We start from the raw sequence: 23,775 nt of genomic DNA on the forward strand, positions 1-23,775 counted from the left end.
ATTATTTAAATTTTGTTTATTTCATTATTATTTAAATTTTATGTGTATGTGTCTATATGTGTCTATTCACATGTGTGTGACATGCCTGTGTAGGACAAAAGATGGCACACATCCACTAAAGCTGAAGTTATAGGTGTTTGTGATCCACAGGTTATGACTGCTGGCATCTTCAGGAAGAGTAAATAAGTAGACTTAACCATCTTTTCATCACCTCTATCATGCTTTTATGTCTTCTGAAGCAAGTTTCTCATCAAAATAGTAGTCCTCTGGTTTCGTTAGACTATATGACCAATAAGGCCCAGGAATCCTCCTGGTTCCATTTACACTTCATGAAGCTTGGGTTACTGTAAATGCTACCTGTCCAGGATTTTTATATGGATAATGGACTCAGATCATCATGCTGTGAAGCAGGCGCTTAGCCAAATGAGTCATCTCCTCAAATCATCAACTTTTTATAAATAGCATTCCTATTTGTTTTGAGCAATCATGTGTGAAGGTTCTAGTGCAATGCCTAACACATAAGAGGTGCTCTTGAATAATCACAGAGGCACTGACTATTCATTACTTGTCATAAACTATTGGCTTGTACCTCTGGTTGCATTTTGAAAACTTGCAGAAATATTTTGTATATGCACTTGCTCAATAGTGTCACAAAACGTCAGTGCTATGATTAGGGCAATGTCACTGGCAGAAGTGGCCAGGTGATTCAGACATACACTCATGTGGCATGCACACACACACACACACACACAAACACACACACAAACACACAAACACACACACATGGGTGGGAGGGAGGGAGGAAAGAAGGGAGGGAGGGAGGGAGAGAGAGAGACAGAGAGAGAAAGAGAGAGAGAGAGAGGACTTCTGTTTTTCCTAGAGCTCTTGTTTGCTCTTCTCTAAGGAAAGATGAGGCACTGTGAACAGAAAGTCTTGACAGTACATTGTACACTGGTCTAGAAGAGTAGTTCTAGTCTCTGTATCCAGATTTCATGACTTAGCTTCTGTTCAGTCTTCTCTATTTAGAGGCTAACAAAGAGAAACTAGGAGTCAAACTCCTCTTTCACATGCACTAGTTGGAGGTGGAGAACTCTGATTCTTCACCAAGCCAGAAAAGGGCAAGTATATTTAATCATTACAGAAGTACTGTCTAGTAGAGAGGTAAGTGCCCTAAAATTAGACTCTCAGTCTCCCCAGAAATGAATACAGAGTTCTCAGACACTGTTGATCTGGTATCTCAGAATTTGAGAAAAAATGAGACTAATTGTCTTGTGAAGCACATTTAGAACGGTATTAAAATGTCTCAGCATGTGTTTATTTCCTGAAATCAAAATGGGACCTCCCTGCCTGACTCTCAAGTTTCAGTCCTGCAGTGGGAAGCTCTTTTCAAGATGGCTTTCCAGTCTGGTTCTCCAGGTGATATTGCAAGACAGGTATCATCCAGAGATGCAAAGATATAAATCTGAGCTTAACAAGTGGTCTGTTGATGCCCATGGAATACCACAGTTTCACAGATGGCGTGTGAGTTCTGGGTGGTTAGTTTCTCAGTCATTTTGTGTGATGCTCCATTTCCCTTGCAGCTTTCTTAACGAATCAAGCTACGGTTATAACAGTAGTGAGCATTCTAAATTTTGAATTCATTTCAGTTGTGTTTAGGCCCAAGTATGTTCCTTTTCCTACTGTATGTTGTTGGGAAAGTTCAGCAACTCTTTGATGTTCAGCAACTCTATTTATTGGGAAAATGTTATTATTCATATCTTACTATAGTTTTGTTATGGAATAATAAGATAATCTGCCTAAAACAATACAATTTGGAACTATGGTTTATCAAATACCAATATTAGAGTAAAAATTACATCAGTAATTTCTCTACTGTGCTATGATGAGATATTTTTCCCCTTTCAGTGTAGTACAATCTGTTGGCATCTCAAGGGCTCAATCCAGAAAGTTCTGCTTCACACCTACAGATGTTCAAGATTTTGGTATAAAAATAATGGAAAAGTGATTCTCTCTACCATCTAATATGTTGTAAATTCTAAATAAATAACTGCTGTACAGTATTGTTTGGGAACAGTTGAAAGAAACACTCATGTTCAGTGCATAAGCAATTCTTTACCTGTTTCCTCCAAATAAATAGGGAGAAAAATCTGTATTCTTAGATGAACTTTCAAAAAAATTATGACTCTGATTTTTGATTATAGATACCATTATGACAACAATCTTGTAACATATATCATGAAATAAACTACAATAGTAAAAACAAATCTATAAATCAGAATTGATGGAGACTCAAAAATCATAATGTATAAATGAATTAAATCCATTGAAGGGCAACATAACAATAGCAATAGTCAATAATTGACTACAATGCATTTTAGAATGCAAATGTACATCAATATAGAAAAATACAAGATAGTTATCCTGATAAACATATGTGACATACAGTTGAAAAGCACAAATGGGAAAAGACCAATGGATATAGTATATTTCCCTATAAAATTATACATACACACACACACACACACACACACACACACACACTTGTGTATATGGTGTGTTTATATGTGAGCACAGGAGAGCTCGTTTGTGTTTGTGTGTGTGTGTGTGTGTGTGTGTGTGTGTGTGTGTATGAATGTTTGCAGATGTACATATACTCATTTATGTGTAAAGAGGCCCAGAGTTGCTATCTGTGTTACCCTAGATAGCTTTAACCATCAATCTGACATAGTCAGGAGTCACCAAAGAAAGGCTCCTTGAGTAATTGACTAGCTTGTGCCTAAGGGCATGTCTAAGTGGGTATTTTTGTTAATGTAAGTAGGAAGAGTAGCACACTCCCAGACAGGGTTACTCTATTAAAAAGTTTGTTAAGGAAGTAAACATCAGGGATCATTCTACAACTCCATGGTTTCTGCTATACATTCTTGGCAGTGAGTGAGATATTTGGTTAGAGGTAATGCAATAGCAAGCAGCCTATCTTCAGATTCTGTTTTGAATTCCTGTCCAGGATGATGAATTGGAATCTGGAAGCTTGAATAAACACTTCCTCCACTAAGTTGTTTTTGGTCAGAGTGTTTTTAATCAAAGGAACAAAGGGGGAAACTTTAAAGGTACTTTTCGGTTGCTCTTCACTTGATATGTTGCAGCAAGTTCTCTTGTAGGTGAGGAACTTACTATTTGACTAGTCTGGCTGGTTACCTTGCTCTAGGCATGGCTTGTCTCTGTCTCCTGAATGTGCAACTGCAGGCAACTACCACACCCTCCTGGAATTTACATGAAAATTAAGGTTCTGAACCTCTGCCCTTATGCTTATGAGACTAGTACTTTTTCCCCCTGAACCATATTCCTAGCCAGGGCACTCAAGTATTTTTCATCAAGAAAAAGCTTATAATAGTAATCAGATTTAAAAATTGTATAGGTTAAATTGTTCACAAAAAGAGATAATTTAGTTCTCTATATTAATCTCTATACATCACAAAAATCAATATAGCTAAATATCTAACATTATATTGGTTGAGTTTACTTTGCATAACAGACTAGTCAAGTGTAAGTACTCTAGTTTTACCAGATGGAGTACTGACCCTTCATATTTTCTATGTTTTATGATTATATTTTTGTGTTCTTATTTAAATTAAGTATATTCAATATATGCTTTAAATAGTAATATTAGTCTAACAGTAAAATTAAATGTATTGAAGTATTTTAATGAACAGTTTATTAATTTATCACAAAGCATGTTTTGGTAGCTATTTATTCTGACATATAAAATGTACATAATAAAACAAATATTTAAAAAATAACATCCTCTAATACTTCTTACTATAACCAAAAAGGAAATTTATAGTGTTGGCGATGGTTCTATGGATGGAGTACTTCTATACAAACAATGAGAGCCTGAGTTTGATCCCACAGAACCCATATTAAAAATCAAACAGCCATAGTTGTACATGCTTGTAGTCCCAGCTCTGGAGGACAGTCAGGCAGCCTAATCTTCAAGCTCCAAAGTAATGAGACACCATTCCTCATAAGGGTGTATGACACATAAAAATATCATTCAAGGTTGTTCTCAATCCCTTCCACAACCTACAGTTGCATACATGCAGGCATGTTTATACACTCACATGTTGTCTGTACACAAAGAAGTTCATATACACAAAGAATTTCACAGGATGACTATTAGCTCCTATGAGAGAGCATGCTCCTAATATTCATGAAGCTTTGGATTCCAAAGTTGGTACCTCAAACAATAACAACAGCAGCAGCAGCAGCAACAATAACAACAATAATAACAACAAAAACAATAACAACAACAAAAACTACACAAGGAATTCCTTAGAGGTTTATATTATTGGGGGAACACATTGACTATTTACTACATGATGGGAAGCATTTTGCTATAGACTTAACCTCTCAGATTTATTTCTGGACTGTGACATTGGAAGAGACCCTGTATAGACAGAACAAGAAATTTTCTCCTTAGCACACACCTTGTCCACATCTAATACTTGGATTTCAGAAAGAGTCACTATACTTACCCATTCTCCAATTCAGTTGAGCTGAGCTGGTACTTCCAGTGATATCTGAGGAACTGGAGTAAGCAACTGGTGAGAGGAAGGAGGCCAATGGGTCATCACAGTTGTCTGAAAAGATGGCAAGAGCAATAAAGTTCAGATTACATGCGGAAGAAAATTTTTACAAAGTGGGAACTTAAAATGTAAACACTCTCTTTTATCAAGTATCTTGCCTGGAAAAGGTTGGGAACTATGTTTTCAGTGTGTGTTTTTGGAATTATTTCTCATAACCCTATAACGTGCTATGACTTCCTTTCATTCACGGGGAAATTAAGGTTGCAGGGGTTAAAGCTCACAGCACCAGTAAATAGCATAAGCAAAACTCTCAGGAAGATTTTTTGGGTTAAAAGACCAGCTACCTATCCTTTTCTTTAGTTGAGTATTTGAGCAAAGCCTCACAGCGTGTCTGTGTTTAGTCTATGAGAAGGGAGACTCTTACAGAGCATCATTTATTGTCATATCTTCATCTTTCAATTAGTGTGTCTATTAAAATATGATACTTTTGAATATTGTATTCCAACTTGTGTGTGATTAAGTAGGAAATGTGCTACTTACACATGTGCTCATTATGTTAAAGGAAATAAAAGAAAACAGTCTCATAGATTGTACTATCTTGAGCTGGATAGGAACTTCAATAGCTAACTTTCTAGCCTTCCCTAGTGAAGTACATTCTAAGACTTATTTGATAATACTTAACAAGATAAGACCATGGACAAAAGCATGTCTTGACAACAGGGTTATAGCCCTCCAAATTCACACTTATCCTTGGCAATAGGATTTCAGATGGAGGGACATGCTGGCCAGACTTAGCACATATAACATACATAACTGGTTTGAACATTTCTGCTCATCAAAACTATCATTAAGATTTAATTGCCATGAAACCAATTTAAGAGGCAGATCTTTGAACTCTCATTGTGGGTTAAGTGTTTCAGAAGTTCAGTTTCTCATTCTTTTTCCTTTGTTCACATAATGTCTCATCATGTTGGCCTTGTTACATACTGTCACCTTGATATCAGACTTCTCATCCTCCAGAAATGTCAGACAACAGCCTTTAACTATAAGTTACTCTGTCTCAGATATTGTCATAATAGCACAAAACAGGTTAGGGAATGGAGTAATCAATGAGTTGTAGTGATTCCATGAGGTAGTCTGTGGGGTTCTTTCGATGGCGATGGTGGGGGAGTTATATTTAACAATAAATCTACTGCATACTAGAACTTAAGTAAAGCTGTGTGGAAAGAGTGGGATAGTGAATGATAAAGGAATTATGGACCAGTCAAACAATTAGCAACCCCACCAAGCTAACGTTCTTTTTCAGTTTTTATTTTGTACACGATTAATTTTCTGGGACATTGAAAAATGACTGAATAACATCTAAACAGATCTTATTCAGAGCATATTTGAAATGTACCACTCAAGGTAAATTTTCTGTTTTACAGACACTTTGGGGGAACTTATCTGACATTTGAAAAGAACATTTAAATAAGATCTTTATTTTTTATCCAGTCAATTCCTCCAAAGCTGTGTTATAGGTAACTTTAGGAAAAATAATTAAAAATGTGAGGCTTAAATTCTTGTTTGGGAAGTGTGCTTAAAAATCATCTAGTGCCGGGGTTGGGGATTTAGCTCAGTGGTAGAGTGCTTGCCTAGAAAGCACAAGGCCCTGGGTTTGGTCCCCAGCTTCGGAAAAAAAAAAAAATCATCTGGTAAACTAGGTTTCAGGTTTCTCCCAGGCTAGGGACCATAGTAATCAATGAGTTGTAGTGATTCCATGACATAGGCTATGTTTTTCTGTTTTTTGTTTGTTTGTTTGTTTGTTTTAGGGTGTGGGGGTCTTTAATGATGAATCTACTGCATAATAGAACTCAAGCAAACCTTTGTGGAAAGAGTGGGATGGTGAATGATGAAAGAATTATGGACTAGTCAATCAAACAATTAGCAACCCCACCAAGCTAACAGTCTAATGCAAACATCTAAAAATGTTTGACAAGGATGAAATAGAGGCATATGTCAGCTAGCGCAGGAAATCATAAGAATCACATTAATGGCACTTGGGGTCTCTGAGGATGGGACATGACAACAGGAAAACATGGATCATGTGGCTGCTTTACTCCTACCACAGGATAGTGGTAGGGAGTTTCATGTGCATCACACAACATGTGTTTAATCCCTACCTCTATCTAATCTAATCTATCTATCTATCTATCTATCTATCTATCTATCTATCTATCTATCTATCTATCTATATGTTTTTCTTTCTCATACACACAAATTTGATACAAAGCAGACCTTGCATTTCCTTATTAATCTTTTGACATTGAGAAACATCAGAACAACAGATCCAGCTGTAGATACAGCAGCTTAATTTGCTAAGTGCATGCTCTGTGACTATAAGGCCATGAGTTCAACCACTCAGGTAGAGCCCTGGGTACTATGTTCCATTCTTTAAATCACAGCACTGGGAAGAGAGAGACAGTGAATCTCAATAACTGAATAACTGAATAACAAATTTTGTGTGAACCAGCCCAGCACAATGAAGATTCTAATTTGAAAACCAAGGTGGACAATGTCTTGAGGAACGATGCTCAAGATTGACCTCTGACCTCCACTAACAGAGACAGATACCAGAATGAATATGTTGTTGCAAATCTGTACACATCCACAGTAGATCATAAATATACATGAAAACAAATGCACACACACACACACACACACAAACTCATACACAGACAATGTATTTTCTGTCTCTGATATTATTTCCATATGACCTTTATAAGTATTGTGCACCTGGCTCTGACCATCCTTGAAGCCTATGTTATCAGCTTTTTTAGTCTCATTACCCCTTCATCTTTCCACATATTGGTATTTTGTATTCTTTTTTTTTATAGCAAAACAGTATTCTATTTTTTTCATCTTTATTAACTTGGATATTTCTTATTTACATTTCGATTGTTATTCCCTTTCCTGGTTTCCGGACCAATATCCCCCTAACCCCACCCCTCCCCTTTTCTATGGGTGTTCCCCTCCTCCACAGAACTGAATATACTTCCTTAACAAAATCTGAAGTCAGGTTAAGTCACCTGCTACTCAGAAACAAATCTGTTGTTAATTTTTTTCCTGTACTTCTTAAAATGCCTACAATGTAAAAATGTTGGTGTGACCTAATTGTTTTGCTTTGCCCATCCTTAGATGGGCACTGCGGATAGATCTGAGCAAAACAGAGCAATACACCATAGGTTTTTCACAGATCACTCACAGATATAGGTGTATTAATAGATATACTGCAGGACAAGCTTCAATAAGAGTCTAGCACTGCACAAAATACTCCCATATTTGTCCAGCCTTCTGTGCTTCTCTCACAACAGCTTTAGGAGGGCCTGATCTCCATGAATAAATTGCCCTCACAGCAATAACAGCCAAGTTTCTGACTGGCTATTTCCACCTACGACATTTCTGAGAACACTGTTTCCACATTATTTATCAGCAAATCTGTGAACAATGGCCCCTGTGAAGGGGCAGATGCAGAGGAAAACTTTAAGTGTCTTGTCTTCACAGACCTGGTGTGCTTTAAGAATGGGTTTTGAAGAACCCAATAGAATTAAGATTTCATGTCCCAAAACAATGATAAACATGGGGAAACTTCAAATCATAAAGATGAGAGGTCATCTTGCTTTCCACCTTGAGTAAGAAGATGGTTCACACTGGTATCTCCATGTTTACCCAATAATACTGACAGAGAGAACACCAGGCATGGCAGCTCGGAGTTCCCAATTCCTAGATCTATTGCTTCTTCTGACAGTGTCAGAAGGCAATCTAGGTGAGTAGAGGAAGCTGTGTTTTATGTCTGCCAAATAGAGAGTCATCTGACCCATATCGTACCATAAACTATGTGATAATATAATAAAAAGGAAGAAATGCAGTTAGAATGAGGTCCACATAAGAACAGTCAGTGGCACAGCTTTTAGGGATAGCTGCTGCCTTCTACAAGGAGAACTAACAGTTTTATTCTTAGGATCTTGATACTGTGCTATAGAAACCTTCCAAAGAGCAGACATTGCTGACAGCTTTTCTGTGCTAAGGGCTCAAAGTGAGCTAAGGACACAGGAGAAGTACAGAGAGAGGAAAGTGAAGACAAGTAAGGAAGAGATTACAAGATATACTCAACACAGCTGTGCATCCTGGTAGAGGTGGGCTTGAGTTCACGCCCAACAGGTCTGGAAAGGAAGGAGAAGAAACACTATCTGGTCTGTCACTCCTATGGGCTTCCAGAAATCCTGCTACACTGTCTTTCAAATTTAGGTATCTCTGCTTCCTCAGGTTTCTAGTGTTTTCACCAATGTTGAATCCCCCTCTCTTATTATGTTTCGTGTGTGTGTGTGTGTGTGTGTTTCTGTCTGTCTATCTGTCTTTCTGTCTGTCTCTCTGCCTACCTTTGCCTTAAGAATGTAAAATAGTGAAGAGTACTGATCTGGCGGAAATTTCTCTTTGTGACATGATGTCTATGTAGTCCATAATCTCTGATTTGCAATCCTTTGCCCTCCATGTCCAGAGGACTAGACTTTCTAGTGTGGAAGGAAATTTTCTTTGTCCATATCACAAACAAATTTTTGAGGAGCTTTGATGATTAATCTTAGTTGTAAACTTGGCTAAATCTAGAATCAATAAAAGTAGAACCTCTTGGCACAAGTATCAGACAATCTCTTACTTGGGTTAGTTAAAGCAGGAAAGCTCACCCAGAATGCAGGCAGAAATTTTTGCCTAGATATAAGGTCTGACAGAAGAGCTTTTGCTCCCCCCACCTCCCACCTTTCTATGCATCTTACTGACACTTTCATCTACCTTGTCAAGATTTTGTGTACTCCATTGTTGGTGAAACTATTTATGCCATCCTTCACAGATACCATGATGCAATGTCTTTTGTCATCAAGTGTGGAGTGAAGGACAATGTTTCTTCAACAATCATTTAGGCCGTTGATAAAAGATTTCAGATGCTGATCATCAGTGTACTGTACCATGTGGGGTATGATGAAAAATCGACCTCCTGTACCAGATAGTGGTGCTTTCTGTCTAAAAAGATACCTGTACTAAACTTCTGTTGTGCAAAAAGTGCCATTGTTTCCCACCCAGGTGATGTGTAAATCAATCTACAAATCCCACTTTAATGTAAATGCATTCAACATTCTCTTTCTACAGAGTCTCCTGAACAGTACAGGAAGTAAACATCAGGCTTTTCTCATGTCCAGTTTCAATGCATTGCTCTGAGCTAAAGCATAGAGAGTCTTCAAAACCTGTGAAGCAAATAAAACAATATTCAACAAACTATTTGCAGAATGAGCTTGCAACCTCCCTTCCTGTGGCATTCCTTTCAAATCTCAGCTGCAATTAAAATTCTTAGAATAAATTTTCCTTAGAAAATGGCTGGTCATCTTTGCTGTTTTTTCTCTTTTTAAAGTGAATTTGATTTTTATTTAGGTATGTATGTGTCTGTATGTGGATATGTACATATCTTGGTGGGTGTCGGTGGAAAGCAAAACAGACTACGTGAAACAGGAGTAGCAGTCTGTTGTGAGCTGCCTATCTTGAGTTCCAGGTCCTATTCAAATGTAGCAAGCATATTAAATTGCTGAACCTTTTCTCCAATCCTCTCCTGTTTTCTTTTGTTACTTAAAAACAAAATGCCAGCTATCTTCCATCCCTATATCAATGAAAATTCAAGACTGTATAGTGAGACCAAAATCACATCTGCTTTTATAGATCAGAAGCTGTTGACACATTTGAGACATCTACCAACAACATATGCTAATAATCAAAAATTGGTGGGTCTATGGAACCAGAAATATATTTGAATTCAGCTTATATCTGAAGAAATTTGGGCTAAAAAAGACAAAAAAAAATAATAATCCATCCATGAATGTTACTGAACCAGCCTGGAGCAAGATCAAGGTAGATAACAGTGCACTGGTGACTGCTGGGTGAGTACAACTTCTGTGTGATATGCTGCCATTATTTACATTATTCATAACTATTAATGTGGATTGTGTTTGGAATGAGAAATGTGTTCAGAGAATCATGGTGTTGTTGGTGTCTGGAAAGCTGTTGAACCCTCAGATGTTGGAGCCTCCTAGCAAGGAATTGAGCATTGAAGGTACATCTCGAGGTGTCACACACCATCCCCACTTCCTGGTCATCCCCCTTGACATGGTTACCATTGTATTATGTTACAATGATAAGGAAAGTAACTAAGAAAGTAAATATGTCTTATGGCTAAAAGAAAGCTGTTTTCTTGATAATGAAAATCCTTGACATGGATCAATGCATTTTCACAGTTTTCTACAAATACATTGCTTTCTGATTTCTCAAATGCAGGAAAAACACAGCATGGACAAACAGGTAAGAACAGAATAATGGTAGAAATTTGTCTTTTGATTTCAGAGTATTTGTATGTACACTATAGAATGTTGACTCTTCACATTGCAGGGGTGGGGATTATTTGTTCTTAACAAGTAAGAACACTGCATTTCAAGGATCTTTCATAACATGGAGCTGCACACAGAGAATACAGTGCAGATGCACATTTAGCACAGTGTTTAGAAGTTACTGTTCAATGTTAAAGATGCTGCTGCTTTAAGTAACATTTATTTTCTGTTGTCAACATATATTTTTGTTATTATTAAAGCATCAGTAGAGTTATAGATGGGAGTAAAGTGAAATTGAGTGTATGATCTTTATTATTACAGTAAATAGTCTGCATATGGGGATTTGGAGCTTAAGATATTCACTTGCATTTATTGGTAAGATAAAATTCCTCTTTAGATTGAATATGTACCTACTTTGTTTAAAAGATATAAAGTATAAATTCTCTTATATGTCTTTATTGGTACTTAGTGGTGATAACTCAGGATATTGCCTTCATTTATTTTTCACACTGTAACCTATAATATCACTTAGAGAGCAATGAGAATAAATAGTGTGGTTTTATTGTTAAATATGTCTCTGTCTCCTTATTCAAACACAAAATCCAAGACTTCAAAGACAAAACAAATGAATTCAAAATGAGTAGACCAAAATACAGCATTTCTTCAATGTACAGCAATATAGCATAGAGAAGCTAATCCTCTTTGTCTACCATTTATCTTCACATTTTAACAATATGCAAATATGTGACTTTGTATTACCCACTGGGCAGTCAGAGTCAAATGGTTTAGTACAAAAAGATAGAGGGCTCAAACACAAACCTGAGATCAGCTAGCAGCAGATCTTCCTACATATTAACAACAGGTGCTGGCATGTGTCTCAGTGGTAAACAGTTGATTAGCCAGAATAAAGCACGCAGGTTATTCCTAACAGCAATACCAAAATTTGCTTCAAATTAAAAATTAAGTTAGAAAAGTTGTGCTATTAAATAATTGCATGTAAGATTGAAAATGACAGGCACTCAAGCTGCAGCTGGCCAATGGTCCAGACGGCACCCAGATCTGAAGGGACACAGTCAAACAGCTCCCTACACCCAAATCCTGTGGGAGGGAGAGCTAGACCTTCAGAGGGACAGACATGCCTGGAAAGCCAGAGGAGATTACTCTCTGCCCACATTTATATCTCTAGAGGAAAATGCCTAGCGAAATCTGGGCCCACTGTGCACAGGGACCCGAGAGAAGGCAGGGCGGGCCATTCTGGTTGCTGCCCTCATGGACAGCTGAAACCCAGCACTGAGGAATGACTTCAGGGCCGAGACTAGAGATATGACCAACTTTTCTGCTCCAAGTGACCTGCCTGGTGGACTCAGGACACATGGTCACAGGAACAGCTGAAGCCCAGTAGACAGGATAGACTACTTTCCTGAAAAGCAGAACACTCTGGTCCCATAACTGACTGAAAAAAAAAAAACATGAAAACAGGTCTACAGCACTCCTGACACACAGGCCTATAGGACAGCCTAACTACTGTCAGAAATAGCAGAACAAGGTAATGCCAGAGACAACCTGATGGCGAGAGGCAAGTGCAGGAACCTAAGCGACAGAAACCAAGTCTACATGGCATCATCGGAGCCCAATTCTCCCACCAAAGCAAACAACGAATACCAAAACAGACCAGAAAAGCTAGATCTAGATTGTAAATCACATTTCATCATGATGATGGAGGACTTCAAGAAAGACATAAAGAACTCCCTTAGAAAAATAGAGGAAAACACAAATAAATAAGTAGAAGCCTATAGAGAGGAATCACAAAAGTCCCTGAAAGAATTATAGGAAAACACAATCAAACAGGTCAAGGAACTAAAAATGGAAATAGAAGCAATAAAGAAAGCACAAAGGGAGGCAGCCATGGATAAAGAAAAACAAATGAAGAGACAAGGAGCTGTAGATATGAGCATCACCAACAGAATACAAGAGATAGAAGAGATAATCTCAAAAGCAGAAGATTCCATGAAATCATTGACACAACTGTCAAAGATATTGTAACACAGAAAAAAAAAACCAAAAAACAAAAAAACAAAAAAACGACTGGCCCAAAATATACAGGAAATCTAGGACACAATGAGATGATCAAATCTAAGGATAATAGGTATAGAAGAGAGGGAAGACTCCCAGGTCAAAGGACCAGTAAATATCTTCAACAAAATCATAGAAGAAAACTTCCCTAAACTGAAGAAAGAGATGTCCATAAACATACAAGAAGCCTACAGAACTCCAAATAGATTGGACCATAAAAGAAAGTCCTCCCTTCACATAAGAGTCAAAACACCAAATGCAAAATACAAAGAAAAAATATTAAAAGCAGTAAGGGAAAAGGGTCAAGTAACAGAATGGCAGACCTATCAGAATTACACCAGACTTTTCGCCAGAAACAATGAAAGCCAGAAGATCCTGGACTGATGTCATACAGACCCTAAGAGAACACAAATGCCAGCCCAGGTTACTGTGTTCAGCAAAACTCCCAATTAACATAGATGGAGAAACCAAGATATTCCATGACAAAACCAAATTTACACAATATCTTTCTACAAATCCAGTCCTAAACACAGGGAGGCAAGCTACACACTAGAAAAAGCAAGAAACTAATCATTTTGCAAGAAAACAAAGAGAAGAAAAGCACACAACATAATCTTACATCCAAATATGAATATAACAGGAAACAACAATCACTATTCCTTAATATCTCTAACCATCAGTGGACTCAATTCCCCAATAAAAAGACACAGATTAAAAAACTGGATATGCAATGAGGACCCAGCATTTTGCTGTGTACTGGAAACACACCTCAGAGACAAAGGCTGGAAAACAACTTTCCAAGCAAATGGTCTGAAGAAGAAAGCTGGAGTAGCCATTCTAATATCAAATAAAATAGATTTTCAACCAAAAGTTATCAAAAAAGATAAGGAAGGACACTTCATATTCATCAAAGGAAAAATCCACCAATATGAACTCTCAATCCTAAATATCTATGCTCCAAATACAAGGGCACCTACATACACTAAAGAAACCTTACTAAAGCTCAAAGCACACATTGCGCCTCACAATAATAGTAGGAGATTTCAACACCCCACTCTCATCAATGGTCAGATCACAGAAACAGAAATTAAACAGAGACATAGACAGACTAAGAGACGTCTTGAACCAAATGGACTTAACAGATATTTATAGAACATTCCTATTGCTTAAGATTGACTTGTTTGAATAGAATAGGAAGAGTAATAGAAAAATGTACGATATGGAAGTGGAAGGGGACACCATACTAGTGGCTTTATGGTGCAATCAGAGATGGGGCCCAGGAGAGAGGGGAGAGCAATAGACATTAGAGGGATGATCAATTTATGCATGAAAACACCATAAAGAAACCTGTCACTTTGTATGCCAAATAAAAATTAAATTACACTGAATTAAATAAAAAAAATAGAGTGATCTATATAGGGCATCTAATAGCAAGGTACAATCATCAACATGACGTGTCTCCAGAATGGAATACTATTAAGATAGTTAGTTGTGAAAGAAGAAATGAGAGGATTCCACATTACAAAATGAGGAGAAATGGGCATTGTCTTTAACTGTGTAGGCTAACTGTGAGCACACTAGGATCCAGTGAAAGGTTTCAAACTCATGGTTCCACAGACAGTCCTGTATCAAATATCAGTATGTCACAAAAGAAATAAAACAGACAAAATGTAAAAAAAAAAGAAAGAACCTCTAAAAAAGGACCTCTAAGGAGGAAGGAGATGACAGCAGTAGAAGAGAAGTGTAAATGGAGGATGAGAGTAAACACTGTGTGTTTGTGTTTGTGTGTGTGTGTGTGTGTGTGTGTGTGTGTGTATGCTTATGCAAGAGTGCCAAAGGACAAATGTGATTAGTTGAAAATATTCAATTACTTAAACTTTGATAACAAGCACACTATAAATTAGTTTAGCTGACAGAAGGTTTAGTATGGGTAGAGACAAGCATGATGAATGGGGATCTCACCCTCATTTCATTGGAGCTCACCCTATTACTTATGTATGGTTTAGATTTGAATAGTTCTCAGAGTAAAGTCAGCTTTTGTTGAGACTTCTGGAGCCATCTGTCACAAAGATTATTACTAGTACCACTGAGAACTCAAAGCTCTAGCTGAGTGCCTAACTCCTACAGTTTCATTTCATCATGATGATTAATCTACTTTTATGCATCTCAGGCCTGGTGACTTCTCAGTCCCAGATTACATGGGAGCCATCTTTTAACTAGAACATTATCTGTTCTAACATGCATAATTCAAGAATTAGATAAGCATGAGAGAACATGTTTAGCTCAGGGAGTGCAAAGCTAAGTGTGGGCAGTAGAGGGTTATGGTACACAAAGAAGAGCTACTACTAACAGAATGACAACTCAGTTGAATACCTGACATTTATCCAGAAACAGATTAAATACATCAGAAAGCAGGTCTATGCACCCCAGGACTCCTCTTGTCTCCACCATACTCACTCGTTAGAGGAAACAGAAAGAAGCTGCACCAATGCCGGTTTTTCCCAACCTTTTGTCCCATCAGTTGTATTTCTTCCTTTTGTTTTTATTATAAATTTCACTAAATTTTAATTTTAGCTTTAAAAAAAAGATGTGCGGAGGAGACAGGAGGGAGGAAAGAAGCCTTGGCAGGACAATGGAGGCTGATGTTAAGATTCTGCTCTGTATATTTACAGGTTGTTATCAATGTTCTTAAGGGATGGATGGCACCAGGCTTTGTATGATTAAGTGGGCAATTATATCTTATCAATTGGGTCAAAGATTATTGTGTCATGTGTTCTTTTATGTGAAGGTTTGAATGTAGGAAAGTGTGTGGCGGCAGGAGACACTCTGTGGGATGTGTTTCTGCCAAGATATCTAGCAGATATCTTGGGGCACTGCGGTGCTGGACCTAGCAAGGTAAAGGACAACCCGATGTTTTTAATTTTTTATATTTTTACAACAAGAGATGGCTAAACAACATGATGGGCAAGAATCCGCTAGTAATCCTAAGAGTTGAGAGAAAGTTTTTATTTTCTAAGTAAGAGGAGGCCAGTGCCATGTTAAGTCATGTGATATCTCAAGCAGGGGAATTTAACAAAGAAACAGGGAAGCCACCTGGGCTGGCAGCCTGTAGGTCCCAGGCTGTGTGATAAGTAATGGCAGCTCAGAGAGTTAGAGATTAAAAGCTACTTTTTAAAGAAAGTTGTTTAGAAAGTCTTTTTAACGTGGGTTCCACAGGAATTTTGGGTTGAAATCCTGGTTAGACAAGCTACTTCTTAATTACAGGCATTATTTAAAGGTGATTAAGTTTGTTTTTAGAAAGAAAAGAGTAAAGATATTACCTGAATCAGGTGGGGATTTTCATCCATGGTTCAGAACTTAGATAGGGAAAAATTACTCACTACCCCCAAGTAGAGAGTTGTGATGAATGTCTGTAACATCAGGCAGAGTGAATGCAGACATGCCACTGGACAAAACTGCCTGTTTCATCTGCAGACTAATACTGTCCGGAAAAGGACAAATTATGCAGAATAGTTGACTGATAAATTCTGCCAAGACTGGGTGATCAGCCCTTCAAAATCTGCATTTCAAGGGTCTGTCAGTTGATTTTGGGCCAGAAGGCTATAGACTTGGGCTCACATGTTGCTAACAGGGGACTGTGCTAGTGGAGATTGGTCTCTACAACCTCTCAGTTCTAGAAGCCATGTTAGGCTTCCTATGTTTATAGATATTTGGTCGTTCTCAGATTTCTGATGGTGTCGAAGAGTGATTATAGTTTCATAGACTATCAGTCTGTTTAACTCTGAATATACATATTTTATTGGATAGTTATCAGATAGTATACAAGCTAGCCAAGATATAATATAGATTTTAAGCCTTCCATAAACTAGAATGGATAATTAAATGTTCTGTTGAACTGATATAGTGATGGACTGGGTGTTGAGTATATCATATGCTTTATAAATTATAGAATGATAATAATTGTACTCAATTTATATATAAGTGAAAAGGCTTTTTAACTGGACAAAAAAGGGGAAATGTTGTTTGCCCTGGAGTTATCTGTATTTTGATGCTAATTCCAGTGCCCCAAGAACCAGCTGCCAAGTCACGTACTCAGGAATCAGGTGACTTCACCAGAACCTTCTCCCCATTGAATTTGTAAAATACAGATGAGGGGCAGTTACAGGATAGAATGAGGCCTGTCATTGGAGGAGAAGGAAGGGTGTGTGGGAGAGAAATTTGAAGGAAGGGGAAGAGACTGGAAAGGAAGGAAGAGACAGGAGGGAGAAGGACAGAAGCCGTGGCAGGACAATGGAGGATGACGTTAAGATTACGCTCTGTGTACTTAAAGGTTGTTATCAATATTCTTAAGGGATGGATGACACCGGGCTTTGTACTATTAAGTGGGCAATTATATCTTATCAATTAGGTCAAAGAAAAAAAAGATGTGTCAAATTACACTTCCTATATTTCTGTAGTTCTCTTTACATGGTTTCTTTACCTGTCCATTGACTACTTTTATTTTTCTCTTGATCCTTTCTCTCCTTGTTCAAAAATTCTACTCAATTATTCTCATTTCCTTTTTTAAACTTAATCTCATTGTTTCCTCCTTTGCTTTCCATCATTTGTACCCTTGTTTTGTTCCATTCATTTACTATTTTCATGTTTAACTCCAATACATTGTAACTTCACCATACAACCTAATTTTTTTTAACCAATTTCTGATCCAATGCACCTACAGGAAAATCTTTTGGGTTTTAATTTATTCTGGTGTGTTTCAGGATTGTGTTCTACTTGGCATTATTGTTGAAAACTAGTGTTTTCCATTCTGAATATCACTAGGTACTTAATACTTAAAAAAATATTGATCATCAAGAAGGTCCTTAAATAAAACAAGAGAGTTTCTCTCCAACAACAGGAACAAGCCTCAATAAAGAATGACACATGATATGGCAAAGCAAAGTAAAATTACATCCTCAAGATGTCATGCTTTCTCAGTTACAGTCCAAAGATACTAAAGACAGTGAATTCAAATGCCCACTTCAAACTTATCAATGACTGTAATAGAAAAATAAACATGCAGATGAATAGAGAAAAGAAAATCAAATCAGAACATGTATAAGAAATTTGGGAAAGTAGAATACAGAAAGGAGAAACCAAAATAATAAAAGAAATTACTACAAAATATCACAAATAGATATGATAAAGTAAAAAGAAGGCTATTATGGAGAGAAAGTAAAGTCAAGGAAACATTACATTCTGGCACCAATAGAGACAAATAAGCACAACAACAAATGACTAAACATGACAGCAGAGAACAATGGGACAGGACCAAAAAATTAATACCTAAAAGCCCATGGAGTATAGGAAGGGCATAAATAAAAATAAAAGAATAGAAATCTATTCTGTAAATTGTGACCACACAATTTAAACAATTCCAGAAATTATCACACAAACACAGGAAGCATTACAACCCTAAATGGTCATGAACATAAAAGGACCTCTCCATGACACACTAAACTTTAAAACAAACAAACAAACAAACAACACTAAAAGCTCTAAGAGTAAACCTGTGAATCAGCAAATCAGGTAGCGGGGTTGGGGATTTAGCTCAGCGGTAGAGCGCTTGCCTAGGGAGCGCAAGGCCCTGGGTTCGGTCCCCAGCTTCGAAAGAAAAACAAAAACAAACAAGCAAATCAGGTAGCTTAGAATGGTGCCACAGTTTCCAGAATCTTCACTGATGCCACTGGTGCTTCATTGTGTTTTTGTTAAAGTGGCTGTAGAGATGGCATCATGATTACAAGGTATTCTGCTCTTTCACAGGACCTGAGTTCAGTTTTCTGCATCCATGTCAAGTCACACACACACACACACACACACACACACACACACACACACAAATTTGAATTCAGGAATATTATTTATAAGGAAGCTCATTAAATTAATAGGTGGTATAGTTCGAGATGATAAGGTACAGAACAATAAGGAAAATAAATAGTTTCAAGTAGAAATAGTGTCATTCTACTTTAGAAAGTACACTGTTCAAATAAATTTAAATAGGCTACAAATGTGAGAGAGAAGAAGCATTTTCAGGACACCATTTCTTTCAATTCAGTTCTAATCAGAGTTGGAATTTTCTTTTCAGGAGCTGCATATTTTGCAGTGGATAGCTGTTTTTTTTCAAATACAATAGGGTTAAATTTCCAATATCTAATCATGATCTCCTATTGAGTAGTTGCAAATTACACTGAGAATATTGGTAATTCAGGGAACCATAATCTGAAAGTGCTGCTCAATCAATCCGTGCACAGTCCTAAAGCCATTTCAGTTAACATGTATGAGGCAGAAGTGATAGAAAATGCCTGATTATAATCAGGTAACAAATAATAGACTACTGAATTTGACCCCCGTTTCCTGTAGATGCAGGCAGCCTATTTTGGGAGTTTGAGCATATATTGATCTTCATTTTTCTTTAAAGATGAGTCCAACTACAATAGATGCTACCCTTCCAGGTCTTAATTTAGCTTTATTTCGTGTGTGTGTGTGTGTGTGTGTGTGTGTGTGTGTGTGTGTGTGTATGTTTGTGTTAAATTGAATATATTTGCAAAGAAACTGACCTGTTGGTTCTATATCTAATTGAGTACAAATTTATTTTCTAGCTTTTCAGTTACTATCTAACTTATGGGAAATTATTTAAACAGTTGTAGTAGTTTAAAAGAAAATGGCTCCCATAAGCTCATAGGAAGTTGCCCTGTTAGAGGTTGTGCTCTTGTTGGAGGACGTGTGTCACTGAGGCAATGTCATGTTTTCTACCATGACAGTAATGGACTAAACCTCTAATCTGAAAGCCAGCCTTAATTAAATGTTTGACTTTATACTATTTGCTATGGTTATAGTGTATCTTCACAGCAATGAAAATGTAATTAAGACAAAAGTTAGTACCAGAAGTGGGGTAGGATCTCTGCACTCTAGATCTGTCTACATGTATCTCCCAGGTGTGGGTATTATAGTAATATTCTACTACAGCAGGTCGATCTGATTATTTATCTCAGGGCAAGTCTCTACCCAGCTTAGTTTAAAACTTGTAAAAAGGAATAAAAGAAAAAGTCAGAGTTTGATATGCTGGTGCATACTTTTAATCTCATAATTCCAGAGGCAAAGGCAGGCAGCTCTTTGAGAATGAGTTTAGTTTGGTCTACAGATGGAGTTTCAGGGAATCCAAGCTAAAACGATAATGGAAATCATTGAAGACAGAAAGCTGGTGAAGCTTTAATGATGTAGAGTTTGAAGTTTGCCCAGCTGGTTTATGCTTGATTTGGTTCAGAATTTCTTCATTATGTTCCCTTTTCTCCCTTTTAGAATACTACTATATATCCTGTCCCATTGTATGTTGGAAGTATGTGATCTGAACTTTCATTTTAATTTTACTTGGGATTACTGTTAAGAGATGGCATAAGTCTCAGAAGTGACTTTTAACCTTGGACTTTTAAATGAGTTTGAGACTGTTTTACACTATAGGGACCTTTAAAATTTGACTAAATGCACTTTGCTTTATGGTGTGGCCATAAACCTATAGGGACAGGTAGAGGAATGTGTGGTTTGAATAAAAGTTCCCCCCATAGAGGGTTGCATTATTAGAAGGAAAAGTCTTGTTACTGTAGATTTGGCCTTGTTGAAGGAAGTATGTTACATGGGGGCAGATTTGAGTGCTCATATGGACTCAAGCCAAGCCCAGTATGGTAGTCTCTTCTTTAGGCCTGTTGATCCAGATGTATAATTCTCAGCTTCTTTTCCAGCACCCTGATTGCCTACATCACATCATTCTTCACTCCATAATGACAGTGGACTAAACCTCTGAAACTGTAAGCAAGCCCAGATTGTTTTATTTTAAACGAACTGCAGCAGACATGCTATCTCTGCATAGTAATAGAAAATAATTAAGACAACAGTGTATAATGGGATTGGAGACTATGCTTTGCCATGTAAGACAACTAAGAACCAATTATTTAAAATGTCCAGCTCATTGATTGTTACGTTATTATAGTCACATAAACTCCTTTTATATTTTAAACACACACACTTGCACATATTCAAAGAAGTAACTGTAAGTATTGCTAGTACTAACATATAATTTACTTAAAATGTAGCTATTACAATGAGATCTGTCATATTTGTGTTTCAAATACTAAACTTTAGAGCTTAAAACACTGCACTGGAGATGAAAGACACTGATTTATAGTTTCAAATCTTTGCTTTTTAAAACATGACCATTATCAGAACCTTCAACAGATTCTAAAGCATATTCTTCCAAGCTGAGTTTGCAATACCAGGTATGATGCTGTCCCATGGAAGAGGCTTTAAAACCAGTAAAAAAGAGCAGTGGGTTTCATCCATAAACAACCTTCCCATATTTGTTTGGCTGGTGGGTGTAGTTGTTGTTATAAAAAAGATACAATTGTATCCTTGTGTGAAACTTTCTAAGAATAATAAAAAAAAAAGAAATAATGAGAAAGTTTATTATGACCTCAGTTTGAAAAGTGTAGCATGGATCTCTCTCTCTCTCTCTCTCTCTCTCTCTCTCTCTCTCTCTCTCTCTCTCTCTCTGTCTGTCTGTCTGTGTGTGTGTGTGTGTGTGTGTGTGTGTGTGTGTGTGTAGAGGTGTATGCATGTAGTATTAGAATGATGGTAGGGCAATGAGCACAGGTTCCTAGTAGAAGACATAGAGAGTATATAGAAGCAGCAGTAAAGCCTGAAGAAAACAATGGTATTTGGATTCAGAGACTGTTAAGAGAATGAGCCCAAGTGTATCCAAACTAAACAACTGGGACACAGGACACAGAGGCCAAATAAGGAGGTCATAATGAAGATTTCTGGACAAGTTGATGATCCGCTTTGCTGTCTAGGGATCATTTTTTCAAACTAATAAATCTTTATATCAAGTGAAAGAAAAGGGACCAATGGTCATACATTTAACAACTATCAAATCATAAAGTGATCATCTCTGCAAATAAAGAAAAACAATGTAGCATAATTGATAAGTAATGCTTATGTTGCTGTGGTAAACACCATTGAAAGAGCAATTTACCTAGGAGTTTACTCTAGCTTAATGTTCCAAAGGGATGAGTGAGTCAATGAAGGGTTAGACATGGTCTTGGGAGCAGGAAGCTCAGAGATCACATCTAAACTCCAAGCATAAAGGTGTGTGCTGGAGCCAGGAGTATGTGTGTGGGGGTGTTAAAATTGGAACAAGAATACCCTTAGGAGGGGATAGGGAGGCAAAGTTTAGAACAGAGACTGAAGGAACACCCATTCAGAGCCTGCCCCACATATGGTCCATACATATACAGCCACCAAACTAGATAAGATGGATGAAGCAAGGAAATGCAGGCTGACAGCAACCAGATGTAGATTTCTCCTGAGAGACACAGCCAGAATATGGCAAATACACAGGCGAATGCCAGCAGCAAACCACTGAACTGAGAATGGGACCCCCGTTGAAGGAATCAGAGAAAGGACTGAAAGAGCTGAAGGGGCTTGAGACCCCTTGTGAACAACAATGCCAACCAACCAGAGCTTCCAGGGACTAAGCCATTATCCAAAGACTATACATGGACTGACCCTGGGCTCCAATTGCATAGGTAGCAATGAATAGCCTAGTAAGGGCACCAGTGGAAGAGGAAGCCCTTGGTCCTGACAAGGCTGGACCCCCAGTGAGTGAGATTCTTGGGGGGGGGTCAGCATTGGTGGAAGGATTGGGAGGGGACCATATAGAAGGGGAAGAGGAGGGGTTAGAGGGATGTTGGCATGGAAACTGGGAAAGGGAATAACATTTGAAATGTAAATAAAAAAATACCCCAATTTAATAAAGATGGAAAAAAATGGTAGTATTTTGAGGCATTAAGCTCTCAAAGCCTATTCTCAGGGATGTGATTCATCCAGCAAGATTACTCCTAAAGTTCCACAAACAGTACTAACGACTAGGGAACAAGTGATGAAATGCCTGGGACTATGGGAACATTTCATTCATATTCAAACACCACAGCCAGGGACTGAATGACAACACACATCTGATTCTCTGTAAATATTCAAGAGGTAAGTCAGAAGATGAGATAATGTACTATAATCCTAACAGTCCAAAGACAGAGACTGATGGACTCTGTGTTCAGAGAAAGGAAAGATGGTATGTGTCTGTGATTGTGAGTCCCCACACCTTCAAAACGTAGTGTAGTTCTTTGTTTCTGCATATGCATTTTCGGTTAAATTATTGATCATTTATTTTTTGGCTATTTCCCAGTTTACTAGAAGTTTTTGGATAGGCTACACTCCTCAGTATTGAATCTAATTACTTGTACATTTATTTGGTTGATATTTCACTGTGACATCTCTTTTAGCATGCAGACACCATGTCAGTCTCTTTTTACACTGAGGATCACCAAACATTTCATTAATAATGACAAAAAGAATTTAGATATGCTGATGGAAGCCTTATAATGGAACCAAAATCTAGATACTGAGAAGCAGTTTCTGGGTGTATGCACATGTGTTTATGCATGTACTTATGTGCACATTCAAGTGTACTTCTGAATAGGCCTATTCATGTATACACACACACACACACACACACACACACACACACACACACACACACACACACACACACACAGGTACATGTGTATGTAGGTATGCCACATGTGTGCCTGTCTATATCATAACCAAAGGACAACCTCTGGGGTTGT

General features: G+C 37.6%; 1 protein-coding gene across 1 annotated transcript in view; it reads right to left on the reverse strand.

The window, feature by feature from the left end:
- The window catches only part of LOC116911503 (contactin-associated protein like 5-2-like), a 193,946-nt gene that overhangs the window by 26,704 nt on the left and 143,467 nt on the right, over positions 1-23,775 (reverse strand). The window contains exon 2 of the mRNA XM_032915490.1: positions 4,533-4,637. Coding sequence (XP_032771381.1) covers positions 4,533-4,637 — 105 coding nt within the window. The remainder of the gene's footprint in view (positions 1-4,532; positions 4,638-23,775) is intronic.

This window comes from Rattus rattus, chromosome 10 (assembly GCF_011064425.1).
Source record: "Rattus rattus isolate New Zealand chromosome 10, Rrattus_CSIRO_v1, whole genome shotgun sequence".
Taxonomy (NCBI): Eukaryota; Metazoa; Chordata; class Mammalia; order Rodentia; family Muridae; genus Rattus; species Rattus rattus.